This window comes from Anopheles funestus, chromosome 3RL (assembly GCF_943734845.2).
Source record: "Anopheles funestus chromosome 3RL, idAnoFuneDA-416_04, whole genome shotgun sequence".
NCBI lineage: Eukaryota > Metazoa > Arthropoda > Insecta > Diptera > Culicidae > Anopheles > Anopheles funestus.
Genome location: NC_064599.1, coordinates 5163026 through 5182142, shown reverse-complemented (window position 1 = coordinate 5182142; position 19117 = coordinate 5163026). Strand labels below are relative to the sequence as shown.

General features: G+C 43.9%; 1 protein-coding gene across 2 annotated transcripts; it reads left to right on the top strand.

The window, feature by feature from the left end:
• Positions 1-1252: 1252 nt before the first annotated feature.
• LOC125770580 (arginine kinase) lies at positions 1253-19114 on the top strand. Of its 2 annotated transcripts, none has more exons than XM_049440311.1 (3): positions 1253-1367; positions 17109-17290; positions 17365-19114. In XM_049440311.1, exons 2-3 carry the CDS (start codon positions 17125-17127, stop codon positions 18267-18269), a joined length of 1071 nt encoding a protein of 356 aa, XP_049296268.1. In that variant the 5' UTR covers positions 1253-1367; positions 17109-17124; the 3' UTR covers positions 18270-19114. The 2 variants fall into 2 exon arrangements, with proteins under 2 accessions (XP_049296268.1, XP_049296267.1); XM_049440310.1 differs by having other exon boundaries at positions 1274-1367; positions 17106-17290.
• The last annotated feature ends 3 nt before the right edge of the window (positions 19115-19117 follow it).

The following is a 19117-nucleotide window of genomic DNA, read 5'->3' as shown; positions in this document are numbered from 1 at the left end:
CGAGCACTGGAGCGTGATTTAAGTTAACTTTAGCTAATTTACAAAGCCAAAAGTTTTTGCTATAAAAGATGCTCCACTTCTACACACTGAAGCTCTCAAAGCTTAGCGCATCATACATATACAACTGACGCAACTTTTCTCTATCCCTGTTACGCGTTTTATCCTCACAGCTAACAGTCTGATTAGCGAGAACGAGCCAACGGTATCCTTTTCTGGGTATCGTATTGCATTCAGCGCGACATTCAAACGCTTTACACAACGAACAATTTCGTCGCATAACGCAAAACAGAGTGTATAATGCGAAGTAGTGGGCTTCGAGCGTTACGGAGCTAGTACACGCTGTGTACTAAACGGTAGGAATGGAGAGAATGTTTTTTTAAAAGAAGTTTAGGTAAAATATTGGGATATAATTGTTTAGATAAAATGTTCTTTTTGATGTTCTTGTAACAACACCTTCAAAAGTTTATTGCTATAAAATTAATAACTGGACGAATTGTTTAGTTGTGTTAGACGAATAAATTTCTCACATAAATCATATCAATAAAAAAGCATATTGCTAACTGATTTGCAATTGCTTTACTTGTCTATTAAAGCAGCAAAAATACATTCAAAATTAGAGTAATCGATTGATGGAACTTCTTATATTCCCCAGGAGATTAAGGGGAAAAAAAGTGATACAAAAACATCTAAATACCCTACTATTCATAAAACAATTGAGCGCTGCAATCGCATGTCCTGAAGCCTTTTCTTCTGGGTTATAAAACACTAAGCTTGGCTTTGAGAAATCTTCTTAGTAGATGTCTGTACTAATATTTGTGAAAAGTTAAACAAATTGTTTAGCCATCCCGTTCATGTTTGAATACCAATTGCCAAACGTTAATATTTTCCTATTGAAGTGAATTATTCCACAACATTAATGGAGTTCCCGATCAAAGTTTTGATTACTAAAAACACCTTTTATTTATCACAATATCGAATACTAAAAATGCCACCGTCTAGAAGCACCTTAACATCGGTGTCGCCTGTTTACCCCCAATCGGAACGGAACGGAAGATATACAATGGGGATGCAAAAACCCGCATACAAACGACGGTTCGTGTATCCACGCGCAGTAGTGCGCCCGCGAGAAACAAAATCCGCTTCGGGCAATATGTGCGAGCGAGACGTACCGTACGTATCGGGTTGGGGTGGTTTTTCGCTTCGTCTCGCTCTCGCAACCAGGTGCAAATGACAAAAGCCGAAGTGGGAACGATCGCGAAGCGCAGTGCCGAAGTTCGACCCCTGGCTGGGAATAAAATCATCTCACCGCGATCACGCACTTGTTCAATTTCGTTTGAAATCTCGTTGAGTTCGGCGGTTGGAAAAAGGTGAGCTCTCGTTGGGTGGTAGCCCTTACCTTAGGGTGTAGGGCAGCAGCAAACTGTGTCAGTGAAGCCTCCAAGTGTTCCGAAGCAGCGAAACCAAAACGTGTGTGTTCGAATCAAAACCCCCCGGGGGCGAAGAGGATGAGTTTAAGGGCGGGAAAGGATAGAACACCACCGTCATGACATGGGAGGAAGGCTTGTTTTTGTGGTGCGTTCTTGCTGGAAATTGTATCCTTTTTACCTATCCCGGACGGTTCGGAAATCCTTCCCTGCCCACTTGACTCATTCGCCTCTGCTGGGTGGTGATCGTTCAAGATGCAGTTCAACCCCTGTCAAAGCAAAGGGCGGCACTGGTAAAGCGTAAGTAGTAGGATTTGATTATTATATTTTCCGATGGCAAAACTCTACTAGTAAATCCCAAGTGTGAAAGCAGATGTGTTACGAAATATGATTGAAGAACTCGAAGGATAAGTGACTCTTCTGCCGAGAGATTGAGACTTTAGTTGATCGTATCGTATTGTGCGAATTGTGACAAAATAAAACAAGAAGGACACATTTGCAAATCGTTTGCAAATCGGTTACATAAGCACGTATTGCTCGCATTGGCCGAGGGCGTGTGTGAGAGGTTGTGAAAATTGTCAACGGCGTCATTTTTGGGTTTTTTATTCTACTTGAACCACTCGTCGTGTGCCATCATCATCATCGTTTCTTCAATATCGAAAACATTTTCTACCGTGTTTCCGTGCATGGCGCCGGCCGGCGTTTTATTTTCGACAAAAAGTTGCATAAAATTCTGTACTGTGTGAACGCGCGTGTGTATGTGTGCGGTGTTTTTTTTATCCCCCCCTTGGTGTGCTATGTAGTGTGGTCGTGTACGATGCCATGATGGCCGCGTCTTTTCTGACTCATAAACCTGTTTATTTAGCTTCATTCCGTTCAATTTAAAGCCAATTTGCCTCGATCGTCGTCGGACGTCAATTGGTTTGTGAGGGCAAAACCGCGCCGTTGAGTTCTTCGTGTGTGTGCGCGGCATGCAATGGTGGTAGTGTGGTGTGGTTTTGGTAGCGTGTCTCGTGGTAAAATGTGACCACGGTTTTCACGTACCCAGAGCGTCGTTAACAAACACGTTTGCTTACGGCGGGAATGATGAAATCGAATCGAAAATTTGTGCTCGACGGGGTTCTGCCGAAATGCAATTTTACAGCAAGAACAAAACGGCGTCAGTGTAACCGTTGAATACCGGTCATTGTTCGTCAGTTCGTTGCCCCCGATTCCGCGTCAGAGTGGATATGAATTTTACTTCCTACAATCGATTGCTTTTCCAGTAAACGACGTGTAAAGGAAAAGCGAAATTTTGCAACAAGAAAAAAAAAAACGCCTCATGGCAAATCTTCCTTCCCTACGCCTCTTCGATCAGTACGACGAAGCAGAGAACAGAGAAAATACCCGATGGTCGCCAAATAAGATCATGCAAAGGAAGGAACAGTAAAAGCAGCGAAAAAAAACAAGCCATTGCAAAGAAATTGTGTTCTTATGCCTGCCTACTTCCTCTGCCCATTTTAGCTTGAACTGGACCGACGCAAGAAGACAGACAATTACCCGCTTCCGGTTGCGAATTTTATTCCGGTTGCAAAATGATATGAAAGTCTCGGTCGGTGACGGCACGGCGCAGTCCCTGTTGTGTTTGGTGGGAATAATTTTTCATACCCCCAAAATAAATGTATCGCATTTTCTTGGAGCCCTCAAGAAGCCAACTTTTTTCACACACAACGCACCACACCACAAACACAAAACGGTGTTCCATTGTGAAGTGACGTGAACACAATTGATCTGAAAATTCGATAGAGATAGAAAAAGATACATTTCTTCTTGATTTTCCTGCTAGTGAAAGAATCGCGGGAAAATTAAACCCTCGGTGGTGACGACGGGGGGGGGGGGGGGGGGGGGGAAAGAAGCTCAAAGAAAACTCGATGATGATGATGATGATGACGCTTGTAAGGTTGCCGGAACGGATGGGTAGAGGCTTCCAGTTTCTTCAGTACTTTCGGCGGAAGAAGCACTTTGCATACAATAGGCAACCTGACTCGACTGCAACGACACGTTGGACATGCATCAGCACACGAACATCATCATCAGCAGCGGAAACATTACTACACCCGTCATACACTTCGTCTCCTCAATTACGATGCTCATTTTCGATTAGGTAATGTTTGTAAGAATTTATAAATACTAAGCCACATACCTTTTACTTACTTATCTTGAAAGTAACGACAATGCACAATTTTTTTTCGTAGGGCAAGAAGAAAATCCAATATATTCAAGTCACGTGGTCGGTCCGAGCTTTTTAGCAGCACACTGCAATCCATCGATCGCATGTGCGGGGGGAAAATGTTTCTCCCTTTTTCCCGCAAAAGTGCACCACACACACACACACAGTCCGCGTCCCCATAGCAACCACACAACAGAATCCAACAGAGAGGCGAAAAAGATGTTACGGCATCTCGGTCGCGCTGGAAAATGTTGCGCAGCATCCTATTCGCCATCTTGCGTTACCTAACAGCAGCTTCACACACCAGAGAGCTGTGGAGAGGAAAGGTGTGTGGTGGTTGCGAATTTTCGAGTTCAAGGTCACCATCGCCACCACTTTTTCCGAGCCAGAAAGAAAGCAAGCGAAATAATAGTAGGAGTCGTTCTGCTTGCTTTTGTAGTAGGGCTTCTATTGCACGCTGTATTTTGCCATAAATATAGCATGGTTTCTTCCGTTTCCTGTTTTCCACTTCGTGTGTTGGAGGTGTGTACTGTTGCGTAACTATTTATACATCTGCTATAGTGCGCTTGTTGGCTATAGTTGACTAGCGGATGTGTGAGAGAGAGAAACGCTCTTTCGGAAAAGGATTCAACGTACAAAATGTAGGTTATAGCGATGGGAAGGTTCAACTTATGTACGTGGGAAAGGATATCATTTATGCAAAAGAAAAAACAAGCGAATGAAAACATCTACTGTTACGTAAGTTGCGAAACGATGTAAAACCACCCTCGTCGTCGGTTGGTAGAGTCAGGAAGAAGTAGAGCGTTAAAAAGCTTTGCAAAAGCTTTGGATGCAAGTTCGCCCATAGAACATAACGATCGGAAGGATGTGACACGTGATGGGGGTGGGCGGGAGCAGGAAGTTGTTAGGCAGCAATTTGATTTTACGTAATCAAAACGGCAACTGGAATCTAGGACACATTCCCCGGGGAAAAGTTTCATATTTCCCTATCCACTCCCTGGCGCACTGCTGACAGCTGTAACTCAGCTGCAAAGCCGAAGGCATGAAATACAGCCGGAAATTGGATCATTTAGCGCCAGTGTCTGATGTCCGAATGTGTTCTCTTGGTGATGAATTGGTTCGTGAGAACAGCAAACATGTGGCTTCGTTCAAACCTTGAATAGTTAGCCTATAATGTAGGGAAGGAATGACCCCGAGTAGTACATTATTTCATTATTCAGCGGTTTTGTGCTATCGAACTGATTGTGGTTTATAAAGTGCCGTACTAAAATAACTCTTATGCATATTACATTACTTAAAGCAAGAATAACCATGCAGAGATTTGGAAATGTGAGATATTTTCGATAATGTATGCAAGAATGTTTTTCGAAAGCTTTTTCACTCCCTTCCACTGAATTGAATTAACTAAAATAACCGTCCCGATGTATGCTAACTTTTTCAATTGCTATTGCTTGCCTTCCCCTTTAACACAGTTCCTTTTAGAAGAAATCCCAACGTGTGTGTGTGTTTTAACCACTGGAGATTCAGATAGAAGGCCACGCTGGATTATGTTACCGCTGCCTTCCGAATAACTCTCCAAGAGCAAACAGGCGCCTTATTATGCTTAACGTTAGCGAAAGCACTTCAAAATGGTTCGCTAATATACTTGGGTAATGCACAGTTTGTCGGTAATACCATGTGCCTATGCATTTTGAAAATTCCCTATCCAGAACTTACTTTTTGCACGCGAGTGTGTGTTTCATTGCTGTGTTGATTTGCTTTAACAAATAATTGCCCATTTTACTCTCCGCATGCCTGCCTGATGAGAAGATGATGCAATCGTCGGAGATGTCGGATAGGGGACATTCAGAAGTCATCTCTGAATTTCTCGCATAATTATCTCCTAAAGCAAAGCGAGTTGTTGCGATTCACACCAGCATCCCGGGTTCTTTGGGGGAATGTTCGGTTGCTTGTGCAACAAACAAGCAAACACAAAAGTTTAGCATCTTCAATTGAACAATTTTTTAAACTATTGAATGTGACTAATAATAATGAGTTACTCAGCTTGAAGATAAAGCTCTGTTTATCTCTCTAATTGAATGGAAAATTCCTGCAAAAGCTGTGTGGAGGATACTAATAGTATCAACCCCTGTGTTTTTGTGGAAATAACCCTCAAAAAGAATAATTCTAGTGCAGACCAATTATAACCAGCATATTTGCATCGTTTGTGTAAATTACTCCGATAAATGAATTTGCACCAAGAATGGTGGAACTTTCCTGTATTTAGAAGGGCGAACGAATTGTTTGAAATATTATCTACTCTACTGGGGTTTTTTTTAATTTTGCTCCACAATTGGATCATGGGTGCGACCCTCTGCACCTTCGCATGCAACCATGTATATTATGTAACTTTACACGTACACGTACGATTGTAGATGAGCATTAGAATATATCTGTCAGAGTGCAGCAAATTCCAACCCATTCTGGTGTGGCGGGTGACCCAATGGATTTTCTCCATTACCATCTCGTCCACATTCCGTATCATGTCATATGATTGATAGACATTCCACGCTGGAATAAAGCAGCACAACAATCAGATGAAGTACGTGCTGGCCCATTTGATCAGTGAAGCATTCAATGTGTGCACAACATTTTCCAGATTCTAAATAAGATATGGGAAAAAGGTAAAAGCGAAGGGAACAAGCGAAAAAAAAAATACAGTCCCCAACCACGTCTCTGGTTCTAAATAGACGTTTCCTGTAAATGTGTCTTGCTTTTGTGCGCATATATGAAACCACTTCTGTGCGTATGATTTGCTTATGCAACCATCTGTTAATTTCATGATGATCTTTATGCACTCCAGAGCGATAACTTAAGTTTATAATGTTGCCATTTCAGAGCCATCATATTGCTGATGCATTTGAGTTAATTTTTTCTAAAAGGATGAAGTCTCCCAAGATTTTATTTTCGCTCGAATTTCTTTTATTTTAAACTCCTGTAAACCCTTCTATTGCTACAAAGCTAGAAAAAAAGACATTTTCTTAGACCTCATGTGTTATGTAACTTGGTCTGGCAGGGGGTAAAATTTATTATCTCAAGCCAGCAGCAGTATTGTAAACTTAGAATAGAGATCACATACGATCGTCAATCAGGAGGAATAGCTCAACAGATCCGACTGTCGTTGAGATCGCATCTGTTATAGTTAGCTGAAGGCAGAAGATTATATTTATAAATTGCTCGTTCTCGGCGACAATCTTCCCGCTCTTCGGGTGTGTTTGTGTGTGGCCACTCTCGTGCAAGTGACATATATATTTTATGTATTTTTTATTTTGCCCTCCCGATTATCCATTCTCTCCTCGCAGAAAACACAACGGTTTGCTGATTTAGATGGAAGTTTCTAGAAGCTTAGAAGAACTGTTATAGCATTCCCTGTGTCGGAAATATGGACAAGAGAAGCAATTCCACTTCCTTTCTAATTGAGCAATCAATTGCCCGCCCAAAACGTGTGGAACTCACTAAGCGATGGATGTGGATACTTCTGTTTGTCTTGCAATGTTGGTGAATATTTTACCGCAATAACATTTGAATACTCTCTCGTCTTTCGTCAACACACGGTGCATTTTGTAGTGCTGTTTTATCTATCGCAACTTGCGGCACAGAATAGCTGCATAAACAACTCGTTTACCGTGTGCGAATGTGATGAATACGCATAGCCAAGTCTGTGCAGTGTTTGCATAATTTGCAGCCAGTCGCAGGAAAAGATTCATTTAGCTTTCTAGCAAATGTGTGCTGAATGTTGCGGCCTGTTTCGAATGACTTCAATTGTTTCAATTGGTCCGCTAGACGGGATGAATAATAGTTGCAGGCAGCAGCAGTCAGTATGCCACCACAAGACACGATAGAAGAATTTATTTAGCTCCAAAATTGATAAGATAAAGATATTTATCGAAATATAGAACACATAAAAAGCAGTTTGCCTTATGAGTTAAGGTACACATGCTCAGGATTTGATCAATTAAAATGTCCATTAAAATAACAAATCCAAAAAAAGTTAAACGTGTCTACTTCATCATGCTCTACCTTGATCTATTACTTCTGTGTTGCTCTGACACGAACACGTTTTCCTACGGGGGAGGAAAGCCGCGTGACTGATGTAAATTTAGTCCCATTTTGTGTTGATTAACTTATTACAGCTATTGCTTCTCCACCAAACGAAGCTCCCGTTGAAATATGTTTTTGGTATGATAAAAGGTACGATAATGTAATCGATTGTATTCTATAAAAGAAAAGTTCTAACTACAAGAGGCATGGTACAGTTTTTCATTTACCACTCACATTAATTATTCTTCTTTCTGTTTGACACTAAAATCTTCAAACAGTTTGAGATATCGAGTAAACAAATGGATAATGATAATAAAACAATCTGTTAAAAGCCACACAAGGCGTTTAGCAGATCGGTAAACAACCACCTAACGCTCTTTTGAGGGAGGGATTGCCGAAAATAAGAAGGAAATAAATCAAGCCTCACATGTGAAGCAGCACCACTTTATGTTTCTAACAACATGTGCGCGATTTGTTGTACAGTAATAGCCGCATATATTTTTAAAGCCGCGGTTGCGTGTGTGGTATGTGTGGCAATGTTCTTTCGATACTGCTTGCCGAAAGGCCAGGCGTACAAACACAATTCAGTAGATAAAATTTATTGAATAAAGGATTCATGCAATAAGACATACAGGGGTAGGTATTTGTGGTGTTTATTTTCCTAGTGCACACAAAACCACCCCTGCGGGAAATTGTGATCGTTTAAAAATAATTGCTTGTAAACGGTGTATTATATAACGGTCTACATGGGACGACGGTTATCGGCACGACAGGTAAATTAGATCTATCTGGGTATGACCACAAATTAGGAGCGAATAGACGAACCACAAAACACAGTTTCAAATTTTCAAGTTGTTGTTTAAAAATATAAATAGTTTTTACTAAACAGATGAACAGATGAACGAAAATTAGAAATCAGATAACATCCATTTCCCATCGTATATGCATCGTTGACTTTCTCTCTGGCGACTGTAGCGCCATCTATCGGCAACTGATACAAAGCAGTAATTCAAATTGTAACAACTAATGACGGACCACGTGCGTTAAGCTGTTTTTGTTCCGTATTATAAAGCGTATCAATTAAAATTCGCTAATCGCATAACGTTATCATTCCTCATTAACCCTTTACCTTCCAAAAAAGCTCCTTATCACGTCTTGCATCGATATTGCATGCTGCAAACATCAGCTGGTACGTTTGCTGTACGTTTTCTGCAAGCAAATAATAGCTTTTTTTATCTTTACAGTCTCTTTATCTCACATTTATGACTCGTTGATGATAAAAGTACACAAACATGGTGGTGGTGTGTGGTGTAAAGTGCATTTCGTTACTGTTTATCTTTCCCCTGGCTGGTACGGTCGCTCGTGTTACACACGACCATTACATGTGTTTAACCTTTGCTGTAACAGATGAAGGTGAATGTCATGGTGGGCTTTTTTTTCTTTTGGGGAGCCCGTTTACATGTTATCGATACCATCAGACACACATGATCGGGAGTAGTTGCTGATATGCAATAAGAGATGGGCGGGGAAACACAATGGTTGATATGTTATCAGTGCGGTTTTCGCGTACCTCCTTGGGGTTGCATTTCATTCGTCATATGCGCATAGACAAGCCATCAATTAAATTGATTAGTCATAAATTTTAATACCACCCTTACCTTTATCACCGATCCCGTGCCCCATGCGACGCGAGAGGGCATTATTGTTCTCGTCTGTACCGGTCGCGATTATCATCCTGATTGATTGGGTAACAGTTCCTATGCGTAACAGCACCAAAAAATGATCACACGAGTGCTGACTGTAACGAGATAAAGAGAAGAACAATCAATTTATTCTTCTTCCTTCGGTGTTGAAATCTGTATTAGTACACCGTGTGAAAGCTTGTGGCTTGTAATATTACGAGAATAACGTCAACGTCAAAACACACACAAGAAACGACGGTTATCAATTGTATAGGAGCTCTTCCCCTCTCACCTTTCTATCCTTCCAAACAAAAGGGCCTAACATTGTGGCAATATTATACAAGGGTGATAACTTAAGATACACCCCGAAAGCTAGAAAAAGGAACAGAAAAATATCCCCAAAAGCACACACAACCAAGGCAAACACAAATCCCTTTGTGGTCTTTAAGTGCACGTTATTATGCCACCCACCCTATTGACATGTGGGTCGTCCCCTCGCATTGAGTGCTATCGATACATGATGGCAAACATTGAAGTGGGGAAGAGTTAATAAGCTTTTCTATGCCTTTTCTTCCCGACCGGTACTTATACGGACCCGACACGACGCGCTCCGGCCAAATCAACAACCCGTTCGGCGTGCAACACCTCCGATAAGAACGATGTGCGATGATGGACGCCGTACCACACACCATTCTTTTCGGCTCCACCTCACGTCGATACGCTCGCGACACTCTTGCAAGACGTCGTTATGCGGTGCGGTTGATAAGGACACACACAGGGGATGCCAAGACCCAACAATGGTGTGTGCCGATTGGGAAGAGAGAAATGAGCTAACGTGTGTAGCTGAGCTAAGCTTAGCGACGCCCGGCCTACGATCGGGAGGAGGGAGGAAACGATGACCGAGGGCACTTGCTGCCCAAAAAACAGTTGCCCCGATTTTTACAGGGTCCTCCCCGGTCTCTTCACGCTACCGTGAACCTGGTTCGAATCTCGCGCGTTGGACCTTGTCTCTCTTTCTGAGGTGGGTACCCTCCGTGTGGGTATGTACCGGGCTGGAGCCTCCAATTTGTCAGTCCATGTTTCGCTATCCGTGCGTGTACAAGTGCGGCTTCTTCGAGTAGCGGGTCGCGAGTTGTCCGAGAGTTGTGTCCAAGTTGCCCGGGTACAGAGAGGGAAAGAGTCAGGCTCAAGAGTGGTCAAGAAGGCGATAGTTTAGAAGCTGCTGTGTTTAGAATACTTCCTCAAAACAAAGAATGTGATTCATCAATCGGGTTTTGAAAGAAACATTTGATAATGTCCTAAATAGACCGGTGTTACAATTGCTGTCTCCCTGTTTCGATGTGTGATTAAAAATTGTGCAACATCAAAGAAAGTTTTAGTGTCTATATATACGAAGGGGTTTTGTTATTATAAATTGTGGTGACGCGTGTTTCTTATTTTCGTTTATGTAAACACACTACCATTACCACCAACTTCTCGCAAACCGAAGTTCATCACAACCCAATGTGATCGTCGATCGACCGAAGTAGTGAAAGCTGATCTCAACCATAAACTTTTCTGCTCGTCATCTCTTTTTCCATCCTTTCTTTCTGGAAAGTGAAAACCAAGCCCACCGAGTCCACGCAATTATAATTGTAGGCCGTTTTTTTTAAACCACGGCTGCGCTACTCCCCACCTAACCATGATCATCATCCAATAGATAGGCACATATCGGTGGAGAGTTTTGCTCACCCCAAACCAAACCCATGCTCCAGTAATTGCATCGACCTCGCACGGGGTTCACGTGTGCGTGGCACAAGTTCGTGTGTGCGTGCTCTTTCTTCCGGAAACAGCACGGAACTACTGTTAGACGACGCGCGGTGTGGTTCTTCCCTCACTTGAACGTTTTGAACCGAACGTGTGAAAATATATTGAACCCTTAACGTTTTGTTATAAGTCCCACGACACACACCCCATGATCGGTTGGCGGGGAAAGTTCCTAACGGTGTTCTACGGTGGTTTCGCGCTGTACGGCATCGGCATCGTTTGGCTCTACTGGAGTGGATACTTCGAGCTGAATGATGAGTCGGACGGGTAAAGTTTTCATGACACTCTGTAATACTAATAGTCCTGCCGGTAACTCTTTCTAAAGCAGTAATACAAATACGATTTGGTGGAATTTTACATCATTAAGGCAAAATATGGATGGGAGCAACAAGGCCATCAAAAGAAGAAATCACAATTGTACTGTGTGCGCTTGTGTTAAATGTTTTTGCACATTCATAGCTGCTGATGTGATCTTATCTTGGTCTTTATGCGATAATATTGTACCTTACCGATTGGCTTGTGCAAACAGCCAGTGTGTAGTGTATATATGCACAACTTCTACCATTCTGTGTGCTCTCGCTCACACAGTAAATATTGCATTGTACTGCCATTTTTTAGATTAAACGAAGAAAGAAAGTAATATGAAGTTTTTTATGCTTTTATGCCGTCTGAAAAAGGCAATAGAAAAACCTTACAAAGAAAATTTATTTCCCATTATCTGGCAAGCAATGCACCCAACACGGGTGGATAGCGCTACTCGCCGCTAGATGGCGCTGCCGTCATCAGTGAGAAAATTTTATCCTAGGACACAAATCATCCTTTTACAACGTCCGTTTTATTGTTTTCTTCCTTTAGCACCTGAGGTTAAAAAACATAAACAGGTGTATCCTTTTTTCCGGTCATGATAGTTGTGCGTGACTGCCAAACGGGGCACCCGAAAACATTGGCGGCATTCATCGTTGTTTATCTTTATTTTTTATCGCATTGCTGTTGCATTCCTTTTCGGCTTTTCCACCTCCCATGTTCCCCGGGGGGTTTTGAAATAAGGATCGGTTTTGATAGTTGATTTGTTTACGACCGTGAAGGTGAAAAGTTTTCCAACACGGTTTCTATTAATGGCCTCACTGCACGTTCTCTCCATTTGAAGCGGGAAATGGCCCTTCACTATGTGTGTGTGTGTATGGATGTGGCGTACATACCGTGCGAGGGAAAAATATCCTTGCGCTTTTGCTAGGAATACACATTTGTTTGCTTTGAGGGAGGAAAAGACACAAAAGCACAGTCAAGCGCGCGTCTCCATATCATGATACGGCCGACCCTTTCCCTTTTAGGCATGGTTCCATGGTATCACCGCAAATTGTTTACACCCTCAAACAGCAGTACTGTGGCGGTTGCGTGGAGCAAATGTTTCCTTATTATGGAAATCACCCTTCCCTCAATCTCTGCGACCTTTTCAAAGCAAACGATATTGACATCAGTCTAAAGATATTTGAAACTTTTTAATTACAAACTTTTTCAACATTATTTGTTTATTTCCTTATCTCTCTCTTTCTGTTAGGAAAACTTTTTTTATTGCAAGTTAAATCCATAACGAATGTGCAAGGGGAAGGGATCGAATAAATTCAATAATTTGTCACAGGCCAGCAAGCGGATCTTCGTTTGCCATGTGTGTCTGTGTGTGCTGTAGGGACACACCTAATGACCGGTATGTCCTTCTTTGTCCTTTTGGACGAGGGATTCGCTTAAGGGTAACGCCGGGTGTACCCGGAAGTTAGAGGGATAATGTTTAAACGCGGAAACCGCGTGTGTCCTGTCCTGTGCCATTGTCCTGTCTGCTGTGAGGATTGTGTGTCGTTCATTGCGCTCTCCGGAGAGTGCGCCTGAAGGTAGAGATTTCGCGAGAGCAGTGACCATCACTATCAGTGTACCGGGTGTAGCGACCTTGCGAAAGTGCATCTACAGATAGTTGTGCAAATTGCGAGATTGCTCTAAAAGGACATTCATAAAGGATAAAACACTCCATTTTCAGAGTGTATTGAAATAGAGAGATCTGAACTTTTATCTTTAGAATCAGTCTATCCTTATCTGTATCACACACACGCGCTCTCTATCTCTCTCCCTCTCTTACTCTCTGTCGGTTGCGGTTTCGGTGACAGTGCAGTAATAATCCTTGCTATGCAAGTATGTGTGTTTGCGTGCGCAATTCTCTCCTATTTGCCAATGCCGGTGACGCGCCTAGACAAACTGCTGCCGCGGGCCATTCCTAAAACGAAAGAAAAAAATGCGTACGGTCCGAATCGGCACAACACTCTGGCGCATCCTGACGTCTTTGATTATTCACCCCACGAGTTATACTAACGTTGTGCGTTGATGTGTGTCGTACTAGCTCTCTCTCTCTCTCGCTGTCTCTTTCTTTATCTCCCTTTCCTGTATGGGACACGCGCGTACACGGGAACAATTCGTTGGAAGATCGCTGTTGCTTCCTTTTTAGGGAGAAAATAAAGACCGGGACATACCACGGCTGCTGCTGTGTGTCCGTGTTCCGGGAGAATGTGTGCGACCCATCGCCAATAGTTTTATCACACACAGGGCACAGGGCACAGGGCACTGGGGTTTGGGCGGTAGCAACAAATAACAAACCAGAAAAGGATACAACGACCAGCTCGATTCCGAGTTTAGTCCTTAGGACATTTCCCATCGATTCACACAATAAGCACAATATAGAAGGAAGGTTAGAGATGAAAATTAATGGAAAAGCGTATCCTTCCATACATACAAAGCATTTCCATGGTGGGCGCCATGTGTTGAGAGAGCGTCCTTTCGTTATCTGTCGTTGTGTGCAATGTTAATGATAGCAACAGCCATACCGCACGCGCTTTTCCAACGCTTACCCTCTCTGTCTCACTTTCCACACATACACCCATCCAAAAAGGATCCTCTGTACGTACGCGTGTGAATGAGTGAGTGTGTGTTACGCGAGAGTGCGAGAGCTACTGAGTTTTAGAAGAGACGCACGGGAGACGCGCGTTTTTTTACCCTGGGACCAGGATTATAGAGTTAGTCGGGCCCAGAACTAAACTAAGTCTGTCTTTCCCGTGTCCTTAGTGCGGCAGGATATATAAATCCGGTTTGTTAGTGCGGCGTCCTCGCGGCAAAAGCCAACCGTTTTGTGTTTTTTAACTTGTTCGCGCGCGCTCGTTATTTACGACCCCCCCCCCCCCCACCAAGAAGCAGCAGTAGCAGCAATTTCCCGTGTGTTTTGTTTGGGAGCTACAAACAAACGGAAAATGAAAAAAAGAGCACACAAAACAGTCTAATTTCCCATTTGTTTGCCAATATTCCAATTTGTGTCTGTTTTTCGCGCGCGCATTTTCATGTGTTTTTGCACACGGAAAAACGTAAGGCATGAGTTTTTCATTAAGCGCGGGGATCAGTGTGTTTTTTGGTGAAAAGTCTAGTGAAAGGATTAAGGAGAAAATTTGTGTCCCTTGAAGGAAAATTAATCTCACCAGATGTGTTAAAATTGTGTCTAAGAGGGTTTAAGATCAGAGCGAACAGATATGAAAAATGCGTTTCGCAAGGAAAATCTTCATATTCCCTGGAGAAATAGCGTCGTAAACCGTTGCTCCAAGTGCGCTAGTGTGTTAGTGAATTGGACGCTACTGCTTTAGTAGAATGATAACCATTTATCGAAAGCACTACTTAGTGATTGAGACTTCAAAGCATTATTAGATCGTTGAGGATCAATCTTGATCGCAAACAGTTAAATAATTTGTGTCCCATTTCTCAGAAACTCACCGAACACGCGACGATCGTGTCTGCCTACTGGGTAACGGTGATTTTTCTCCATCCGCACAATATCGGCTTGCTGTGTGAGAAATATCCTTTCCATCCTTAAAAAGGGTGCGGCGGCTCGTTATTTGTGTGCGTGCGCGCGCGTGTTTGTTTCACAAGGGCGCCCTATTGCGTGGTGCAGCAAGAAGTATCATCCTAGTGAGCATGAACGGAACAGCACATTTGAAAAGGACACACCAAAGGGACTGTTGAATCTTTCCGTTTTGGTGTTGGTGCTCTGTGGAGGAAAAGAGAAAGGTTTAATAATGGGAGAGAAAATACAATAGTTTTTTTTTGTGTGTGGCGAACAACGCCTTCCGGGGGAAAAGATTGACAGCAGCAACAACAACTAAACGAAGCTCTTTAGTTGAATGAAAGATGTTTGCATGGAATGCAATACTTTTGCATTTTCCATATATGAAACTAGATTTATTATCCTTTAAGTGAAGGGAAAATGAAAACTCAATTAAGTGGAACTAACTAGGTAGTAATGCATTAACGAATCTTCTGGTTCACAGCAACCACCAGCACCATCAGCCAAAGACTCACGTCGAGGGGGTAGCACTTTATTATTAGGTGTAGTATTCAGTTCCCGTGCGCGCCTCCCTTCCAACGGTGATCAACATTTCTAAACCGTGATTCAACTTAAACCAAAAAGACTAAACCAGTTTTTGAGAGTGCATTTTTACTGATGTAGTGAATTAGTGCAAAGCGGCAAACACAACTTAACTTCTACAACATAAGCTTACTCTAGTGGGTGTGTTCACTTTAAAGGGACAACCGATTCCACACACACAATACTCTACCACCCAACCAGTGTTCATCATCTACACGCACAACATTCCTTCGAAGCATTCTTCCAAAGTGGTTTCGGCATCTTGTTGCATTTGATCGTCGAACGAACAGAGACACGATCTTCTTACAAATTCCAAAGAAAAGGTGGCGATCAGATTACGTTTCGTCTTTAACCTTGCTGTCCGAACCGGTGCATCGTGTGATACAGGCACCTGTCAGCTCGGAAGGACATTCCAACAACGAAGTACTAGTAGTAGTAAGCGCGACATAGGTAGTGTAACGATAAGCGATTGCAAGGGACCAACACAAATTCGATCTCGAACCGACTCGAGACAATACTGCTCAAACCAACAGCGGCCGAAGACTGCGGCACTAGTACTACCACCATCACCATCACCGACACATACAGCAAGCAACAAAATGGGTGGATGCGCCTCGAAGGACAAGAAGGACAGTAAGGTGGTAGAGAATGAAACAGCGGCCGGAACGGCGGGAACCGATGCCGATGCGGCCAACGGTGGCGAAGGGTGTGTATCAAACTCGATGGTATTTTTGTCGAGGTAAGTGGTGTGCGGTCGGACGGCCACCGGCACCGACACGGACATTCAGAGGGGATTTTCGCACTCTGCCTTCAATATGTGTGTAGAACGCGGCGGTTCTCATTCCCTAATGTGGGAGCAACAGCCTGTTTTTAGCTGGAAGAGGGTTTTTCTCAGCACGACCCCACACAAGGCCACACATAAAATGGCTGTGCACATTGATGAATTCCTTGCCAAAGGGATGCAAGGGATGAAGGGTCCATCCTGATAATGCATCCGGATGCATCTTGCTTCCGGCAAAATATACAATCAGTCATATTGCGAAATGAAAGTGTGGGACAATGGAGAACAAAACATGAACCACGTTCAACAAACAAAAAAAAAAGATTGATAGAGGTGTCGAAAAGACATCATTTATTATAGAACGCGTTGATTGTACAATTCTTCTTCATATAATGGAGAAAACCATACCAACTATAAACCATTCAAAATGTATCGGAAAGAAAGTATTTCACTGTGTTGAAGTCTTGATTGAAAAAAATTGATAACTATTTAAGTACACTAGTAGTAACTTGCCATCGGATCATGTAAAATCCTACTGCTGAACCTTTACAAACAGTGCGTGCAGCCCTGCTTGCTCGATAAAAATGTTCCATTGAAAATAACGATCGAAACCACCCGCGTAGAACTAATTGTAATTTCGTATCCCGTTTTTCTGTTGTTAATTTCGTCCTAGCAGAAACAAATCAGACACCATGGTTGACGCAGCTGTACTGGAAAAGATGGAGGCTGGCTTCGCCAAGCTGGCTGCCTCGGACTCCAAGTCCCTGCTGAAGAAGTACTTGACCAAGGAGGTCTTCGATGCTCTGAAGAACAAGAAGACTTCCTTCGGCTCGACTCTGCTGGACTGCGTCCAATCTGGTAGGTTTCGTGTTCTTGTACTTCCACCATCCGATTGAACGCGACTAATTCCCCGGTCTGCGTGTTTTCCCCAGGTTTCGAGAACCCAGATTCCGGCGTCGGCATCTACGCTCCGGATGCTGAGTCGTACACCGTGTTCGCCGATTTGTTCGACCCGATCATTGAGGACTACCACAAGGGCTTCAAGAAGACCGACAAGCACCCGGCCCGTGACTTCGGTGATGTGAATGCCTTTAGCAACGTTGACCCGACCGGCGAGTACGTCGTGTCGACCCGCGTCCGTTGCGGTCGCTCGATGGAGGGCTACCCATTCAACCCCTGCCTGACCGAGGCCCAGTACAAGGAGATGGAGGAGAAGGTTTCCTCCACCCTGTCCGGACTGGAGGGTGAGCTGAAGGGCAAGTTCTTCCCGCTGACCGGTATGGACAAGGCCGTCCAGCAGCAGCTGATCGACGATCACTTCCTGTTCAAGGAGGGCGATCGCTTCCTGCAGGCCGCCAACGCGTGCCGCTTCTGGCCGTCCGGTCGCGGTATCTACCACAACGACAACAAGACCTTCCTGGTCTGGTGCAACGAGGAGGACCATCTCCGCATCATCTCGATGCAGATGGGTGGCGATCTCGGCCAGGTCTACCGTCGTCTGGTGACCGCCGTCAACGACATCGAGAAGCGCATCCCGTTCTCGCACAACGACCGTCTTGGCTTCCTGACCTTCTGCCCGACCAACCTTGGCACCACCATCCGCGCCTCGGTGCACATTAAGGTCCCGAAGCTGGCCAAGGACTACGCGAAGCTGGAGGCTACCGCCGACAAGTACAACCTGCAGGTCCGTGGCACCCGCGGTGAACACTCCGAGGCTGAGGGTGGCATCTACGACATCTCGAACAAGCGCCGCATGGGACTGACCGAGTTCCAGGCCGTCAAGGAGATGTACGATGGCATCACGGAGATCATCAAGGCTGAGAAGGCGGCGCAGTAAGGTGTGGTGCTGAACACTGCAGCAGCCCCCTTTCCTTACACGACGTTTCCTCTTACCGACACACACGATGATACACGACGATAATAGCCGATGGTGATATGGATTGGATGGATGTGTGATTCCAGCCGAAAACTGAACTCAATACCCACTGAACAAAAAACACATCCACACACCCGCGTGCGTTCCCCCGCCACTCTCCCCTTTCAACCTTTCTCGTTCGCCCTCGTTATGCGTTCCTCCCTTCCGTGACGGAATCGTTTGAATGATGTTTTTGCTCTTGACGCGTGATCTTCGTACCACGCGTAAAGAACCTTCGCGTAAACGGCGAACATTCCCACGCGGAAGTAACACGGCATTACACCAAGTGTAATAGAAGGACATCGTACTTGTGTCGATGGGGAGGGAAGGATCCATACCAGCGTTACGCTTCATCCTCCCACATACCTTGCACATTGATGTGGGCTCGGACTGAAACGTATGGTTTTGTATGTGTGTGTGTGTGTGTATGTGTGTGAACAGCAACGTATTTATTAAGACATAATACTGCTGCATGGACATATTATGCTCCATATGCATCGAGGCGCGCAGGAACAAAGGGATAATCAAATAACAGCTGGCTGTTGTAAAGGGGGACCGGTGATCTAACTTTACAAGGGGAGATTAAGAGCGGGTGTACACAACAGCAGCAAAACACGCTCTCGCACAGCCAACAACAACAGAACAACCGCCAGCACACATAATATTTGCGAGTAAAAGTGGTAAAGATAAACCAGGAGCAAAACACACATTTAATGGAGTAAGCAACAAAGTGAATTAAAAATAATAAAAAAAAAACAAACAAAAAACCC